The 19,005-nt window shown below is 40.6% G+C and overlaps 3 protein-coding genes across 3 annotated transcripts; 1 reads left to right on the top strand and 2 right to left on the bottom strand.

Moving 5' to 3' along the window:
* Positions 1-117: 117 nt before the first annotated feature.
* LOC134178987 (uncharacterized) lies at positions 118-2,583 on the bottom strand. The gene is made up of 2 exons (XM_062645898.1): positions 2,288-2,583; positions 118-786 (listed from the first exon to the last, which is right to left on the bottom strand). The coding sequence occupies exons 1-2, from the start codon at positions 2,450-2,452 to the stop codon at positions 343-345; spliced, it is 609 nt and encodes a 202-aa protein (XP_062501882.1). The 5' UTR covers positions 2,453-2,583; the 3' UTR covers positions 118-342.
* A 227-nt stretch (positions 2,584-2,810) lies between these two features.
* On the bottom strand, positions 2,811-17,905 carry LOC134177934 (ankycorbin-like; the record flags this gene model as incomplete). The annotated part of the gene is given in 17 exon segments (XM_062644711.1): positions 2,811-3,256; positions 3,311-3,430; positions 3,491-3,643; positions 3,704-3,769; positions 3,909-4,248; positions 4,611-4,784; positions 5,294-7,546; positions 7,605-7,762; positions 7,989-8,122; positions 8,255-8,528; positions 8,626-8,880; positions 8,950-9,208; positions 9,351-9,479; positions 9,544-10,055; positions 12,039-12,056; positions 12,124-12,393; positions 17,833-17,905. Coding segments are annotated over 17 exon segments (5,364 nt in total), but the record flags the coding sequence as incomplete, so codon positions are not given.
* On the top strand, positions 14,844-17,236 carry LOC134178600 (acid sphingomyelinase-like phosphodiesterase 3a). Its single transcript, XM_062645477.1, has 4 exons — positions 14,844-14,916; positions 15,010-16,099; positions 16,158-16,373; positions 16,684-17,236. Exons 2-4 carry the CDS (start codon positions 15,028-15,030, stop codon positions 16,962-16,964), a joined length of 1,569 nt encoding a protein of 522 aa, XP_062501461.1. The 5' UTR covers positions 14,844-14,916; positions 15,010-15,027; the 3' UTR covers positions 16,965-17,236.
* Positions 17,906-19,005: the final 1,100 nt, after the last annotated feature.

The following is a 19,005-nucleotide window of genomic DNA, read 5'->3' as shown; positions in this document are numbered from 1 at the left end:
GAAATAGAATTTTGTGTTGTCCGTCCATTCCGTATGTCACATGTACAAAGAGAACATGTCGGGATGTCTTAGTAGACAACAAGAGGGTGTTACAGTCTACCATACTGAAGTTGAGCGTTTATGACTGTACACCTTCATGACCAAACATTCTTCTCATCACCTCTAATAACAACACTTTCTATTACATCAAACATGCAAAACAACAAAATTGCCATTAAAATTCGCTGAAATCCTAACTCATCAGCAGATTGCAACTAGTACCAATTACGGTATCACTCAAGTTACTAAGTACAAAAGTTTTATGAAATTAACACAATCCGCATCCAATACACCCTTATGTGTCTACGAACAACAACCCTTACTCTTAGATTGAGCTCCTACGTTATCAAATGGTGAAGGTTGCATTGCTTGCTCTGAAGTCAGAGAGTCACTTCCAGGTGCAAGTTTCTTCACCAGATGCTCAGCAATTGCTTGGAATGCATCCCTTACTCCTGCACCTGTCTTGGCAGACATCTCAAATCGTTCAATAAAACCTTTTTCTCTCTGAAACGTCTCGGCTGTTTGTTTCTCAACATCAATTTCTTCTTCCATATCACACTTGTTAGCAACCAGGAAGCATAAATGGTCTTTTGCAAACTTCTGAGCATCCAGAAGCCAAGCAGCAAGACTGTACAATGAGCTGGTGTCGGTGATATCATAGATGTAGATGCAAGCCTTTGCTCCATGGTAATAGTTACTGGTTAGTGTTCGAAACTTTTCGCTTCCTGCTGTGTCCCACAAGTCCAGCTACAAAACAACAACTGAGACAAACACAGTTGCAACTGATGCCCCGTCACTAAACATCTGAGCAAATCTAGAAACAAACTTAGAGTACCGCAATGTTGCATATGAAAGCCAATCTCGAATAAAAGCTGATCTTGAATAGAAGCCGCAAAACCAAAGACCTCGTGCTGCATACAAGCCAGTTGCGTGTAGAAGCCAAGCTTGTATTCAAGACATTCGGCTTGTGTATGTGCAGGTGTGCATGTGTCAGCGTGTGCGTCTAGCATTCAGTGACACCGACAATAAAGATGAAGTAGAAGCTGGTGTTGTTACACGCTCTTGAAACTGGCATCTCATGATAATCATGTCAATATATCTTAACGAATCTTGCTCGTTGAAATGGCATAAGCCTTTCTTGAATACAAGCCTGAATTCCAATTCGGCTCACACAGAAATAAGCACGGCTTTGGTACGCAACATTACGGTGTACAAGCTAGTAGATGAATGAGTTCAGTGACATGAACACGGGCATGTTAAGGTGCCACTCACGATTCACCCCTCGCGCACAGACACACCCAAGCAATTTTGAAATCGTGCCACAATTTCAAGTTGTGTCATAGCGAAGCAAAACAAGGAAACATGTTAGGGTGCACCATGTTGTATGACATAGTCTTTTAGTATAACGAGAGACGTGAATCATGTTCTTGTCTGCCACATCAGTTTCATTCCTTGTACTTGACAATTTGAGAGAATGCTAACAACAGGTGTTCTTTATCCACATATTTACCATTTAGCATCTTGAGATAGCTTGCTGCTGAATGTCAAAGCGCTTTCTCAAGCTTTTGTTGCATGTAACCCGGAAATGGGTGGAGCAGAGAGCATTACTGCGATGGCAAGACTCAGATCATGAAAAGAAGCCATGGAGGTGCAAGAGGTGCAAGCTAGAAAACTTCATACATTTCAGGTCACGTGCAACAGGAAAATGATCAAGAAAGTTCATTGTTGTCTAACAGCAAGCCATCTAAAATGGTAAATGATAAATGTGTGGTTGTCGACACGATTTCAAGTTTGTGTGGGTGTGAACCAGCAACCCTGTGAATTAAATCAATACGTTATATTCTCTTGCCTGATTGACAAACTCCTATTAAAACAACTTGAAACTTTATCATGTTTACAATTATTGCATACACGTAACTCTTAATTAATTTCAATATAATCTAGTGACGTTACATGCTTAGTCACGTGGTTCAACAGCAGACTTCGCATCTCCTGGACGTGTAAAGTACACGTATTCGAACTCCTGACCTTGAAAACGTAACACTGAAAGCGATTCGATATCGAACGTAACGTCCCGCCTACCAAGTTCTATACACACTGTACCCCTACCTCACCCTACTACGTCACGTGCAAAATGTTTGAAGAGACGAACACAACAACTAATCGTTCATTGAATTCCGAATTCCAACTTATCATAGATGCTGCCATCCGTATTCGAAATATGATACGTTTGTAAAGCTCGTGTTACCTTGACTGGCGTGCCATTCACTTCAAATTCGAATTCTCCTTTATCCACGCCTATTGTGCTCTTGCTTCCTATGAATTTGTTATCCCGCAGTCGCACAAAGATACTTGTCTTGCCGACACCTACTTCACCAAGCAGGACGACCTTGAAATTGAGCACTTTGCTCATCTTTGTTTCAAAATATCCCGGATAAGAGAAGGCGTAGTACTTACCCTGTACGTACACATGTATTTAGTGAAGCAAGTGAAGCTTAATGGTAGTTCAACAGTTCTTTGCGGATTTGTCAAACACATTTTCTACCAACACACACACACACACACACACACACACACACACACACACACCACCACCACCACCACCACCACCACCAACAACAACAACAACAACAACAACAACAACAACAACAACAACAACAACAACAACAACTCTTAAAATTCATTTATCACTACCAGCTGTGTCTCATGATCACAAATCAAATCAAATCAAATAACATGCTTGCACAATACAATGATCTTTGAATCACTAGACACAGAAATTGATTAGTGACAGTCTCATGTGTACTCAAACTTTTTTCTCCCTCCTTGATCACTTCCTCTATTACTGGTCAAAAGAAGTGAGGAGGGAAATTGTCTGATTACTGTACATGAGACTAGAAATTGATTATAATCATAAAACCATTCTAAAACTGTATCCGTATCAAACCTCGATCCAACTATTAATACAAAACCGTTAAAAAGCTAGAAAAGACATATTGGTCACAAAAAATTATGCTTTGGAACACTTTTCTCTACAACACTCAACTGGCTGAAGTTGGCCTCTTTCTTGATTTCTGTACTCCAAACGACAGACGTTGTTTAGTAATAGCGCTGAAAGGTCTTGGCAATATGAGTGGTCTGTACTGATTCGGAGAGACAAAGTGGACTGGCTTTCTCTCTTTAAAGTGACAATTAGTGCTACCAACCTCCCCTGACACTAAAACAAGCTCGTAGATCATGGCAAAAAGAAGTCAACAAGACGGCTACTTACAAAGTCGTTCTCCAAAGTCCCATAGCTCTTCAGAGCCAACGTCAATCCGTGATGCTCGCTTTGTCTGTTGCACCTGAACCACTTCTGGTGACTTTTCAAACCCACTAGTTGTGATTTTGACTAATACACACACTTATAGTAAAAAATAGTAGTACAACGCAAATGCTACAAAATATTCACCGATGGTAGGTGAAGCCTGTCTAGTCTTGTCTTTAGTCTTTTGTTGTGAAGTTGGAGTCACTTGGTATTTCTTCATTTGTACAGGTTGAGTAGATTTCTGATTAGATTGTCGTTGGTTGGTCAATCCAGATGAAGCAGATATAGAGGGAAGCCCTTAACAAAACAACAATAACGCAAAAACAAAAACAAAAACAAAACTGAATTAAAGACTACGATTCTGGCTGTTAGATGACTGAGAATTGTTCACATCATAGACATATGGATTACGCATTGGTCTTGCTACAAAAGTAAAGCAAACAATACAAATTACAACCAAACACTCAAATCACAAATTAATAATAATAACCAAATTACAGACCGGTAACAACCAGGAATAGAATAATGCAAACAATGTCACTGATATATCAATCTGAATCACCTGAAAATATGAAAGCTGTAGATATGAGTTCATTGTGCTTCTGTTTAATATTCTTTATTCTGTTCTGTAACTGCCTCTGCTTATCCCAGCTGCGATGTCTTTCAGCTCGAGAGTCAGCAACTACTTTTGCGGTTGCTACTATTCCTTCTCTCTGTGTTCTAGTTCTGTCCAAATAAATCAGCTCTTCTTGCATAGTGGAACGTTGCTGCTGCAACTTATTTTCAAGCCACTGCGCTACTGTAGGTCGTTTACTGCCACCACAGTGTGCAAGCACTGACCCAAACTGTTGGTTCTGTAGTGCAGCCTCAGCTGTGCTTTTACTAATTGTTTTTGTCATACTCTGCAAAGCATAAACAAATATCAAATAGGACACCGCTGCAATGCAAGACAACAGAAAAAACTTAATACTCATACAGTACCTACATTTACATGTCACATAAAATTGGACACATGAGCTTCTACAAAAACATATAGGAACAGACTGAATGCTGCACCTTACTCCTCAACAGAAAACAAATCTCTATTAGGTATTTGTTTGCTTTGAAAGCTGGAAGTTCCTTATCGACAGCATGTCAAACTCTCTTAAACAAGAAAAGCAAAGCAGAGAAAAGAAAACATCAATTTTTTGTTTGACCGCAATAGGATGTAAACTGTAACTAATGTGCTGTGCAATGATCAAACCACAACAGGTAAATCAAATACCTTGCACTGACTGTCCAGTTTCTTGAGCCAATCATCATACTTTCTATCTTCAGTACTCGCCTGTAAACTCGCTTTCTCATCCAAAGCTGCAATACGTTGTGCTTTCTCATTGCATTCTCGCTCCAACTTCGCTTGTTCAACATTGCGCACCATTCGAAGTTGCATGGCATGGGCCTAATACAAATAAGATTGCCTTACAAGTTGTAACTGACCACATCGCATAAAATCACTCGACTGTCACAACATCCAAGTGACTGGAAGGCAAACAGTTTATATAAAATCAAATGTACTAAATTGTTGCACTAAAGAAACAAATTTGTTAGAAAGAACTAATGACATGACTATCTACACTGCCATCACAACACTACATTAAAGCAACCTCATCACAAGACATATTTCACTTTCTAAAATAACGCTTTTAGACGTAGCAGTCAACCAAGAAGACTTGCAATGAAACTGTTTGAGTTAAATCATTGAGATAGCATATTTCATCATACTACAGTACCCAGAAAACCTAAAACTAATCCATTAACACTTTCAAATAGAAAAACTCCATTTAATAAACAAAAGATGAAACCTGTAAGCAGCAAGATGATAATCACAAAAACACAACACATAGACAACTAACTTCACAAAATACAAATTTGGTATCAACACAAAAAGAAAACTGCTTCAACATGTACCCTTGCTAGTTCTTTCATTGCACGAGCAGCAGCACTTGTTGGTCGTTCTTGTTTCATTCTTAGAGTTTCTATTAGCTTCTTTTCTTCATCACTAAGAAGATCATGTCTCTGTTCATCTGTATCACATGTCTGTTGTGCTTCTTGCTCTTCCTGTGCAACTGTGTTCCCTCCATCAGCAACTCTCTGATCAATCTGTGCTCTTACAGCCTCAATTAGAGATCCAGGGCTCTTCTCACTAACATGATGACCCATCAGTGGGATCACAGCAGCAGAGGAAGCTGTAGGAGAAAAATGAAGTTCTGAAGTTTGAAAATCAGCAGTAGGTAAAGCTGAGTGTAATGTTTCACCAGCATCATAACCAACTAATGTTGCTGAAATAAGAGGAGATGCAAGAGCAGGTGGATTCTGAGTAGGCAAAATGTGATCAGCTGGCTGGTGAGAGACCGTCTTGCTAGCGTCTACAACCACTGACTCAACTAATTTTATTTCAGGATCTGGAGCATTCTGAATTCTTGGCACAGTGGCTTGTGTCTCAGTAGCTAAATCAGGTTGTTTGTCAGTTGCAAGTGACTGCTTCTTGAGTTCTGCATCATCAACAAAGACTGCTTCTTTCTCATCAATTGCCAGCAAATCACTCTTTTGCACCGCTCTTCCTCGTTTCTCGTCACTTCCAACTGTTGAAATATCTATCATAACATTATCGTCTTGAATGTTGTTCACAGTATGTGTCACTGCAGTTGATCGTCCTTCCTCAGCAACACAAATGTCTTCATTGTGCTGCATTGGTTGATCATCTTTTGCCAGTTCTGTTTCCATAGCCTTTGTCTTGGTTTCATTCTCTACAGCTTTCAAATAACTTAAAGCTGCTGATGGACCAACAGTTTCCTTTAGCATTAAGCTATCTGGTGCAGTGTCAGCCTCTTCACTTTTCACAAATTCCTGAATCTCTGCTCTGTTGTCAGCAGGTGCCGACTCCAGTCTCTGTAATTCTGTTGATTCATCATTCCCAATCTCAAGCGAAATGTTCTTCAAATAGGGTAGAACTGTCACTAGCTGCTGAACAATGTGTTTTTTCTGTGGTGCTGCACCTACACTTACTCCAGCTAACAAACCTCCATAAGCACAACCAGTGGCCACAGTACTCTTTGCATGTTTTTGCTTACTGCTAACTGTTGGTGTATCTGAGTGCTTCCATTTAAATTGTTGCATTTGCTTGGAAGGTGTAAGAGTTGGCAATAAATGGTTAGGCTTAGTGTCACTTTCTGTGAGTGTCTGATCAACAGTATCAGCAGCAACCATAGTTGGTTGGGCAAATGCCTGAGTAACAGACAATGAAGCTAGACTGTCTGGCATGACTGTGTGTACAGTCACATCTTGAACTCGTCTTTTGTTATCATCTCGATCATATGTTTCTATGTCTCTTGTCTCTATATCTTCCACAACAGCCTTTGTGTCTTCAATCACAGCAGGTTGAACTACTTCATCTTCAGTCAGAAGCCTGCTTTCTTCTTCACAGGCGGCAGCACCTTCCACCTGCTCAGTGTCATCTAATGTGTTGTCTCTGTCAGGGCTAATGTTTGATTCATGAATGTGACAACCATTTATATTTGCTTCTGTTGTTCGTAAATCTTTCTCTTTCTTGCCATATTCTTTCTCTTCCGTTTCTTCTCCTAATATTGTAGTCTCTGTTTGCTCTGTGATTCCTCTTTCTTTAGGTTCATCTAAGTTGTCCTCTCTTTCAATCTTACTTTGCATTTCCTCTTTGTCAAGCTTGGTTCTAGTACTGACATGAGGATCACGTAGCTCTTCCTTTGTTTGCTTCACTTCTTCATCTTCTTCACCATCAGGTTGTCTGTGCATCACTTCTGCTTCAATGTCTCTGCTATTCTCTGATTTTTTGCTATCTTCTATTGTTTCCTTTCTATTCAGTTCTTGCATGTCCGTCTCTTTTTCTTGCTTGTTTTCCACAGCATGCTCATCTGTTGTTGTCTCACTGTCTCCTTGATCAGTTGTAATCTCTTCAATGCAAGACATCGCTGGTTTAAAAACTTCTTCCCGCTTCACCTCTAAATCACTTGCCACACTTTCATCAACATTCTGAATTTCTTCTTCCTCTTTAATAGACTTCAACCAATCTTCTCTTGGTGCTTCCTGCAATTGTCGACCAAACACACCTCCTGCTGACTGAATCTCTTGCATGGCATTAAAAGCACTGCTTGCCTCAGCAAAATCAAGAGGCGTCAAAACAACACCCTGCGTACAATCGTTATTACTGATCAATACAGCAAAATACAACAACTCGTTTCTTTACTTGATTTGTCACTGCAGCATTAACGTCTGCTTTTGCATTTATTAGCAACGAACAGACATCAACATAATTGCCTGCAGCAGCAAAGTGAAGTGGTGTGGCTCCATCAATGTCAGTGCTGTCAGCACTGCATCCTGCCTTTAGCAAGAACTGTACACAAGCTGCAACAACAAACAGAGTATGAAAGACAATGGCAAAAAACTAAATACAAAAACTAAGCCAAAACAAAGATTGGTGCTATTTACATATCTGAGCATTTCCAGTCTCAAAGGTACCATTTTGACATCTTTATCACCCTCAATATAGTTGACTGGCAGTCGTATAATAGACTATGACTTTTAGGACTAACAGCATGCACCAAGTAAACGATGAATTAACAGTCTATACCTGAATGACCATTGCCAGCTGCTTCATGTAATGGTCGAGCATCTCTGTTGTTTTTCATGTCAATGTGACCAACATGTGAGTGAATTAATTCCAAACTTTCAAGATTACCCAGTGACGAAGCAATGTGAGCGACACTAAAACAATAACAATAACAAGTGAAACTGAGCTGACAGAATTTGAAAAAGTCAAGAATTGAACTAATGGCAAACAATCAGAAAGACAACTATGAGCTGCATGTGCAGCAAAGAATCCAGCAAATTTTTCACCTCATCATGTCTTTGTCTTGTTTGTCAGGTGTTGCTCCAGATTGCAGCAAGAAAGCCACTAAATCAGTGGCATTTTGTGACACAGCAACAAAGAGTGGACTGTGATGATTAACGTCAACGGCATTCACATCAGCTGCCAGTTCAGACACAAGAGTTACACACTCATCTGGATGAAATGTGTTGACAGCAATATGAAGAGTTGTCATTCCAAGACTGTCGTGAGCATTCACATCAGCACCATTGTGACATAACAAAGCACACACTTCACTCATGCCTGCAGCAATAAACAATAAGTACATATAACAACAAACATATTGACAAAATTTAGGTTGTTCAATTGGAGGCTGCAGTGCCTCTCTTAGCTTACATACCATCAGCTGTAACTGCCCACATAAGAGGGGTCCTTTCTTCATTGTCTCTCACGTCAACTTGACAGCCTCTCTCTAGTAGTACTCGAATGCAGTCCATTCCTCTGATCATGATGTTTTCATTTAGATCACCATCAACTGTAGCTGTACTACAAAGTTGGACAGCATAATGTAATGGATGTGCTCCATTGACATCAGGTAATGACAGATTGGCTCCATATTCACCGAGACACGCCAACACATCCGTGTGCCCACTCACTACACGACGCATAAAGCATGACAAGCCGATTTAGACTACAAAAAATTAGGCTAATAAAAATGTACTACCTGTAGCCCAGTGTGCTGGTGTGTGTTGATCATTGTCCATACAATCTAACTGTATTCCTTGTTGCTGACAGAGCGCCATACAGACGACTGAATTCCCAGCAGTTGCTGCATGGTGTAATGGCATCTGAAACTGAGCATCCCGCTTATTCAGAATTTCAGGATATTGTTTGCACAACAGATCAACACATCTTGAATGTTGGTTTTCTTTACACCAGTGAAGTGCAGTCTGACCATCTAAGTCAACAGCCATAGCATCCACCTGACAATATCAGATATAGATAAATACAGCAATTCTAATTAGCATATTTTTCTTCGTTGATTAAAATGTCATCACAAGGTTGCACATTGCAGGTCAACTAGATTGTCACTGATGTTCGCAAGAAATTTAATGATTGCCAAACCTTCCAAGCAACTACCTTGTTAATACACCTATCCATGCAACTGCCTGGTTTCTGACTATTCAAAATGTGTTTCTCATGTAACAGATTGACAAAAACATTATAGAAACCAATAAACACAGACAAGTGCAACTAACATTGAGCAGCTATATATCCTCATGAATTGCTTACAAGAGGATTTATAGTACTAGTTTACCTTTTTCTTCAGCATCACTTTTACATGTTTATCATTTCCAACTCCGCATGCATACATGAGAGGGGTGATTCCTTGGTGATCACCACTCTGCGCCACTGCCACTCCAAGCTGTTTGATCAATACACCTATGCAGTCTGAGTTCTCACTAATAGAAGCAATGTGACTTGCAGTCTTCTGCTCAACATCAGCAATATTGGCATCTGCTCCACTTCGCAAGAGAAGAGACAGAATGTCTGGTTGGTCAGCATGACAAGCCCAGTGTACTGGAGTCCATCCATGAGATCCACCGGTCACATTCACTTTGACGTTTGAATTGAGAAGCAAGTTTACAGAATCTGTATTTCCCTTTTGTATTGCTTTAACCAATGGTGTCAAGCCTTCACTGTCAGCAATTTGAAGAAGATCGGCATGCATATTAGCAACAAATATGGCCAGACAGCGAGGAGGATGTTGCTGAACAGCTATGTCAATGGCTGTGTTATTATGAAAGTCTGGCTGAGTGACATCCACACCTATAACACAATACAGATAAATTACATCTCCAGACGTATCCTCATTGATCTACATATAAAAGTATTGGTATATGATTTGATGACAAACAACAAGTGCTGTTCACACAGCTAGTACAGATCAAGCCACTAAAGTACACCGATTTAATCACAATACTTTTACATCAGCCATACTGCATGCCAACAATAGATTTGTTGCACTAGTCAACCTATATTGTACCACATGAAAAGAATCTACGTGATTGATCAATACAAGGTCAGGCAAAGCAAAAGACATAAAACACCATTCCAATGTTCCTTGGCTAAGCCTATAACAATGCCCTCTCTAACTCTCCCCGATTTCTGTCCATTTGTCCCTTTCTCTCCTTCCTACCCTCCTACCATTTCCCCTCAGTACTAAATCCAGGGGTGTTTCTAGAGATTCCACAAAAACACCGACTCTCTGAGACTTGAAGTAGTAATTGTCTGCTTGGTAACTATATTACACATACTTAGCAACAAAATGGCTGCATAACACAGTGAAAACTGTACAGGACAAATCCAGGAGTTCTGTAGATTATCAGTTCAAGGATTTCGAGTGTGCGAGAAGACTGCCAGAGCTACATGCATCCAAGTTGGTGTTAGGATCTTCGTATTTTCAGTTGACTCTCTGCTTTAAGTATTTTGTTATTGCTATCAATTAGTTAATATAAATACGTTTCATAACCCCCTTTACAAAGTTCTGAATCTGCCACTAGCTGACCCTCTTCCTACCTCCTATACCCTCTTCCTACTTCCTACAAGTATAAAAACATTTGAGAAAGTGATGGGTATGTAGGGATGAGTATATAGGGATGGGTATGTACTTATTTATGCTCATATCCTACATCACAATCGAGTACTGTGAGTGTCACACATCTATGACTGCTGCGTTTTAGATTGAAACTGCCGCAAGCAATTAATTTAGGTAGAAAGATTGTGATGTAGGAGATGAGCATGAATAAGTACATACCCATCCGTATATACCCATAATTTCTCAAAATGTGTTTATACTTGTTTCATTCATTTCTTAGCTACGTAGATAAAGTGGTTTTTGTCTTGCTCCAATCTGTGTTGCTACTGTGAGTACTACATGTGTGTGTATGGTTGAAGATGGAAACGACGCGTGCAGCTTGGGACGATACTGTGACTAATGTACTGTACCAGTACGCTACTAGCAGCGGACAGATGTACGTAATAACATGATTGCATCAATAGACAACTCCCATGCATCTTGCACCGAAGCCTACACGATCACATGCAAGCATCGAGCCAGCATAGTCGTACATGTTCAACTACACACAACTGTAAGCACACTGTGGAAGTGGCAGCAATCTCCCAAACCGTAGTTTCCACCAGCTAATAATAGGTAAAGTCATGTACCAAGGTAGTTATCATGTACACATATGACTGGAACAATATGGCGTTGTGGAAGCCCTATGTAGAACTGCATACCAGCAAGTTGACTGATACTGGGTGGACTTTGCACAGTTCTAGCTGTTGGGTCAGTGCAATTCCTTGGACTAGAGCAAATCGTTTCGTATGGCTCTCGTCACTGTACCTGCTTCAAGTGAGGCGCTTGCCTGGCTGACAAAGTAAAACTTCAAAGAATAAATAGCATTTTTTACTTGCTGATATACGGCTTCTGAGACGCTTAGTGTTAGCGCTAGTAGTCTGGCTACCATTCAGACCATTTACAGTCAAGCGTTAGGTGGCTCTGAGATTTTTTACCTAGTTTTATAAGAAATCTGGTTAGGACGCGTTTGCATACTTTGTATGAGTGGCCATTTTAGATTCTTGGCATCCCTACCGCACTCTCTGATACCCTCTTCCTACCTCCTAGACCCCTCTTCCTACCTCCTAGACCCCTTTCCTACCTCCTAGACCCTCTTTCTACCTCCTAGACCCTCTTCCTACCTCCTAGACCCCCTTCCTACCTCCTAGACCCTCTTCCTACCTCCTATATACCCTCTTCCCCTCCGGGAACTACCACATAACACAAGTTAGCTAAAACTTATGAGTACACGCAACATTATCTAATCTCTCTCGTTACCAGCAACTAAAAGCTGAGACACGACGTCCTCTCTCTCTACGACGACTGCCCAATGCAAAGCAGTCCGTCCCTCTATCGCATCAGCAAATTCAGGAGTCGCTCCCACGTCCAAGAGCACTTGACAGCATTCAGCGTGTTGTCCAGCACTCTCAGCGCTTCCCACGACGCAATGCATGAGCGGTGTGAGGCCTCCATCGTCCACGAAATTCACGTCCAGCCCCGGATATGCTCCAAGAAGACTGTCCAGAAATTGGAGATTGCCCGATCGAGCTGCAAGTAACAGATTGTGTTGCACCTCGCCGTAATCCATCGCAAACAGTGACTTGATTATACGGGACTTCTTACAAACACTGTTGCTAGGTGTAGTATATCATGTGATGTTTTGGGGTGTACATCTGTAAATTAGAAAATCCTAATTCAATTTTGTTGCTATAGATTTTTATATTATTATATACTAGGATCCATGTCCCGTCCTTCGTACGAGCAAGATACTGTAGCGTAAAGATAGGTCTGTGGACACGTCACGTGCAATCTTTGTTGCGAGGTCCCGGATGTGCTGAATGAATTCGAATCTTGCTCTTCGCGCTTGTTTCGATCGAAATCGACACACTCCCCGTGTAGCGCTTGCTGAAGAGAACGTGTAGGTTGGATTCGGTGCAAATGCAATCAGGATTTGGAGAGAAGCGAAAGCGCTAGAAGAGTAAGTTTCGTCGGCAAGAGATATTCGATTGCTCGAAGCTTTGCGAAGGACGATGATGCATACAGTCTACACAGGACTGGTGTGGGCGTGTGTTCGAATGAACTGGAATGTGTAGCGTTTTGGGGGACACGGTGCAAATTTTTTAATTTTTTTTACGCAAACCTTTCCCTGTGCGAGCCGAGTGTGCGTGCCAATTTCGGTTGCGAACGGACACAAGACGTGGCCGCCAAACGCTAACACACACACACACACACACACACACACACACACACACACACACACACACACACACACACACACACACACACACACACACCACACACACCGACACGACAGTTTGAGCTTTATATATTAGATGTCTGCGTTGCACACATAAACATGGGATTTTCCAGCGCCTAGATGGCATTAATATCTCTCAGATTAGATTAGTGCCATGTCTCATGACAAAATTATCTGCTAGCTGGGTGTCGACGTGGAACGTTTCCTAGAACCAATGGCAGTTGTTTGCAAGCTCGAGCTTGAGCATGGTCTGGAAGTTCGAGATTAGACATGTAGACAGAGCCGTATATCTAGAGCTCTGCATGTAGACAGTGTGTGTACTGTACAATTTACATTGTAATAGCTAGGGCTAATTAATTAATTGAGACTACTAATTGATATTACTGTTTATTATTATAACATGTTATGTGCAGTAGCATCCATAAATTAATTAGTTTCCTCAACATTTTTTGTCCAGGTTAGATACTGCAATCACTATTCTGCAATCTAAAGCCTGGTTCACAATATTGACGCCGACGTCGACGTCGACGTCAACAATAGAAATGAATGCTATTCCAGCGTCGACGTCGGCGTCAACATCAAAGGATGCTGCCGACGTCGAGGCGGTCTCTTTGAAGTTTGACGCTCAACTCAACGTCGGCGTCATATTGTGAACCAGGCTTAACACGTGCAATCTAACACCGCAATCTAACACCGCAATCTAACACCGCAATCTAACACCGCAATCTAACACCGCAATCTAACACCGCAATCTAACACCGCAATCTAACACCGCAATCTACTATCAGAAGTCACTATCAGTAACTATGTACTTCACACTTGCTGTATATACTTGCTGTACACAGAAACTAACACTCCGGAGAGAGAGGCAATTGTATCCTCAGAAGTCACTATCAGTAGTCACTATGTACTTCACACTTGCTGTCTAGACTTGCTGTAGACAGAAACTAACACTCCGGAGAGAGAGGCAATTGTATCCTCAACATATTCTGCGTAACAATACTTATAACATATTTTGCGTTACAACTTACCTGTTGTGGCTAGATAGCTACGTTGTGTAAATATTGGTTTTGTCACATCTGCTTGGGTATGTACATAAATACATAAATTTACTAAAGTCCGTTCAAAGAATGGAGAGCCCGTGGGAAATGTGGTTACCAGATAAGGCCTAGAGGGCGGAAACAACAATATTGCTCTCATCTTGGATTGTAATACTAACAATCGATAAATGAGCATTTAGAGCAGTGGTTGCTACCCAGCCCTCACTGCCTACTATCTATCTACTTTAGTACGTCAGGGTCCGTCCTGTTCAACAGTTTTCTGCCATTCGAACTGGCCAGAGAAGGCGTTGAAAATGTGACGGTGGCGAAATGGAAGCAGTATGTCGACCATGTCATCCAGAAAGTAGAAATTATTACAGAACGTCAGATGGCGTGCTCGAACAAGCGGTAGAAAGATTAGTAGGTGAGGAGAACTCTTCAGACAGTGAAGAGATCCTCCTAGGAGACGATGAGAATGACAACAATGATTAATACAATTAGTCTTGTAGGTGTCATTTACTGGCGGTATTCTTTGTCGATAATGTATGGGAGGAGTCTCTTTCAGGAAGCATGCTGTATCTACTAACCCAGGATCTATACAGTTAATTTGTCCAGAGATCTGACTCCACCTAATCACGTGCTTTTGAATGATATGTTTATCAACGGCGTAGGGGGCGTACTTGCCCAGATACGGGAATTTTCCCACGGGCTCTCCATTCTTTGAACGGACTTTAGGCTTGCTCGTTCCGTCACTCTCCACCCGGAAGCGTTGAGGTAAGCCAAAAATTGCGACGTGGGTTTTCTATGCCGGTTGGTCACTTGTTAAGTTGATTGTACTGAAACCTGCACACTTCTCATCTGTTGCAGCATTCATATATCGCTAGAATGGCAAAGGACTCGGCAGTGAATTCGAAGCTGATTGTTACTGATGAAGATGCAAAGCCAATTGCTAAGCCACAGCATAGTAAAAAGCTTACTTTGTACTTTGGCTTGGCAGTGGCTGCTACCGTCGGCATGGCAGTTCTAGCTACAGTCCTAGCTGTCACCTGGGTCAAGAGTCTGCCCTGTACCTCTGGAACGTCCGGTATTACCGCGCCTGCAGGTTGTGCTATACCCAAGAGTACATTCCCGGAAGACTGGCTCAAGTTCTTTCATATTTCTGATGTTCACATTGACCCCGAATACCTTGACAATATTTCAGGTCATACCTATTGTAGGAATTATTCTGCTGAAGCTAAACTTGCTTCTTACCTTGCTCCTTATGGTCGACCAAACTGTGATTCTCCGAAACTTCTGATTCAGGATGCTTTCCAGACAATGAAAAAAATCAGCACTAGCATATGGGAGGAGAATTGGCCTGACTTCATTGTTTTCACAGGTGACATGGCTGCCCACTCCCTTGGCACTCCCACAGGGGATGTAGTTCTTGGAGCTATTACCATAGCTACAGATGAGCTTCGAAACACATTTCCAAACACTTATGTTTTCCCCTGTCTGGGCAATAATGATATACCAGAAGATTACTACATTCCTCCTCATCCACAAGGATGGTACACTGAAGTAATGAACAAGTGGAAAGAATTTGTTATTTGTGAAAAATGCTACTGGCGATTTGATCAGCCGCCTGTGAAAGAAAATGAATTTATGAAAACGTTTGTTACTGGTGGTTATTATAAAGCACAGCTAACTCCTAAACTTAGTTTGCTTGTGTTAAACACCAATTATTTCAGTGCCTGGGCAACTGTTCAAACAGAACTGTTTTTGGAGACTGCAAAAGGTCAACTGGAATGGTTGAGACAGCAGCTTCAGAGAGCTGAAGACTATGATGCAAAAGTGATTATTTCAGGTCACATACCACCTGGCATCTCTACCTATGGTCTGTCACCTCTTTGGTTTGACAACTATACTAAAACATATTTGCACTTGACTGGAGAAAGATATCCTCATGTTATTGGAGGTTTTGATAAAGTACATATAACATTTACTGTTCGTAATTATTATATGATTTGTCATAGGACAGCTGTTCGGCCACATACATCGGGATGACTTCAGATTTTTCTTTGCTCAACCTGATCAGCCATTGGTGGAGGAGTCGTCGGCAATCCTCCTAACTCCATCTATTTCTCCAGTCTACAACAATAATCCAGCATTCCGTCTGGTTTACGTTGATGACCAAACCAACGTATTTGTAGATTACAAGCAATGGTACTTAAACATGGCTCTGTCAAATGGTAAACTTCAATTAAATATACAAATATCAGTTGATTGCATGGCCTTCTAGGAAGTGCTGAACCTGTTGTAGTAAAATTGTCTGCAGGTAGGCCACTTCATGTGACCATCTAGATAGTAACATACCTTTATACTGGTGATGATTGAAAATATTTCAGCTACTAAATATGTAAGTCTTCTACAGTAATTGATAAGTTATCAGGCACTGAATGCTCTTTTTTACAAATTTGTTTTCCCAATTGTGTAAGGAGCTATAACTTAATTAATAAGTAACATTGTTTACTTATTTATAATGACTTTCTGTGTGAACAGAGCACAACGAAACTCACTGGTTCCATGAGTACACATTCTCTGAATCATATCCATCATGCTTTGGACAAGTGATTAATAATGAGAAGATCCTTGACATCACTAATGGTGTTATCTCCAGGAGAGAGGACTACACGTGGCTGCAGTATATCTGGCATCGTCAAACCGAGTTTCTCCCAGACACAGCAACATTCTCACAGAATTTACAATATTGTTGTATGCGCAGTATAACCTCAGACATCCTTGAGAAGTGCAAGAAAGAACATCCGTTTATACCTGGATAAACAGCACATGGCAAACTGACTCATCAATTCTGTTCTTGTTTGTGATGTCTCAATTTCTTCAACTTCATCTTAGTTACTGTCGACTGTTTAGTGATGAAAACCTATTAGTTTTTCAATGGTATAAGGCAGTTATGTTGATCACAGAGTAAACTCATTATTCAGTGTCTATTATAACATTCAGTGTGTCATATGTGTGTTGATATAACGCATTGAAATTTTAAATTACAAAACAATCTTTTGAAATAGATAAACACAATCATGCTTAATAGTCATTTGTTGTGAACACGGATGTTTTTATGGCAATATAATGACAAATTGGATTAAGACCTCTGAACAGAAAAAGGTAAGATAACAGGTTCTGTTTCCGAGGTAGAGTTCGATCTGTCAGAGTTGGAGTTGGGTCCAACAGTCACAACACAATAATTTCTATGTTCACAACCAATTGATATTGAGAATCATTATGTTACCCAATTCCAAGAATAAGGTTGTTTAGTAATTTTTAATTTAAATATTCATAAGATTCACATACTCTCATAACAAACATTTACCTATTTTCATCAACAAAGCTAGCTATACCGTATGATCTATCCTAATTACTCAAAGCAGTGAAACATCAGTTGGTGGAATCAGGAGATAGAAAAAATCTCCTCCACCTTCACAGAATTTGTTCACAAGAAAGCCACCTACTATGACCTGAAATACGGATTGTATACTTTATCAATGCATGCAACTAAACCACATTTATACAAGACTGTAGTTATGTTCCTTTATCTATATTCCCAAATGTACAACTGTACACTCATCTTCAATAAACTGTCTGGAGGAAAATGTGTGAAAGAAATTAACTCTTGGTTTAGACAATAATAACATCTTGTGCACAAAGATGCTAATTCCAGTGTGCTATTCATCTGGAGCATAATCACCTACATCATGTGACCAAAATTTTAGATTAGTGCAAACAGCAGCTACAGAATTACTTCCCAGTTGTTTGTCGTATTCACTTGTCTTTGCCAACCAACCATGTTCTAATAATTGGCATCATCATTCACAATATTTGTCAAGGGTTTAGACATTAGACATTACGCGCCATAATTTCCCAAATGGACAAGACTTTGCAAAGGTTGTCTATTAGGTGTTACAAGCAAGGTAGAAGTGAAAATCAACAGTTGTGATTGGTAGGACTAAAGAGCCCTAACATGATGAAACAGCATGTAGCCTGTTTCTTTCTGTGAACTACCAGCATGAGTCCTGCCCCGGAAATCGATTCAAACACTGTTTCATTGTTACTTATCCAACAACATGCTAACTAAGAGTTAATTTAGTTTGCACTATAGTATTCTATTTCCAATGATAATCACAATGATTTTAGCCTTTGTAGTCGTGCACAAGTGCTTACTGTACATTGTTCATCACAATGGCAGGAGACCAGCAGCCAGTCCTTACAGATCTAATTTCAAAGTCCAAGTTTTCCAAGATCAAATGGTTTATTGCTGCTATTTGTGGGATCCTATTTGCTCTCATTGCTTTTCTATCAATAACATGAATCTTTCAGCCGCCATGTAGCAATGTTAGGTCTGAAAGCACGTTCAAGGAAAACGCAAACACAAGATGTAATAGCAAGCAATCCGCTTTCCTGGAAAGCTGGCTAAAGTTCTTCCATATTTCTGATATCCATGTGGATCCTGAATATGATGCCAATATCTCAAAACACACATTTTGTCGTTTGACTAATGATTCTTCTCCAGCGGAGTATGAGGCTCCCTACGGTAGACCACAATGTGATTCTCCTCGACTTCTTGTTGAAAATGTCTTTCATGCCATGAATAAAATCAGTATGGAGGAGGTTCGGCCAGACTTCATCATTGTTACTGGTGACATGTCAGCACATGATCTTGGAACTCCAAAAGGAGGTGTAGTTTTTGAAGCCATTAGTGTAGCTACTGATGAACTTTACAAAAGATTCCCAGACACATGTGTTTCCTTGTTTGGGAAACAATGATATACCAGAAGATTATTACATCCCACCACATCCACAGGGATG

The sequence above is a fragment of the Corticium candelabrum genome, chromosome 4, assembly GCF_963422355.1.
Source record: "Corticium candelabrum chromosome 4, ooCorCand1.1, whole genome shotgun sequence".
Classification (NCBI taxonomy): Eukaryota; Metazoa; Porifera; class Homoscleromorpha; order Homosclerophorida; family Plakinidae; genus Corticium; species Corticium candelabrum.
The sequence above is the reverse complement of the archived record's forward strand: the minus strand, read 5'-3'. Positions and strand labels throughout refer to the sequence as shown.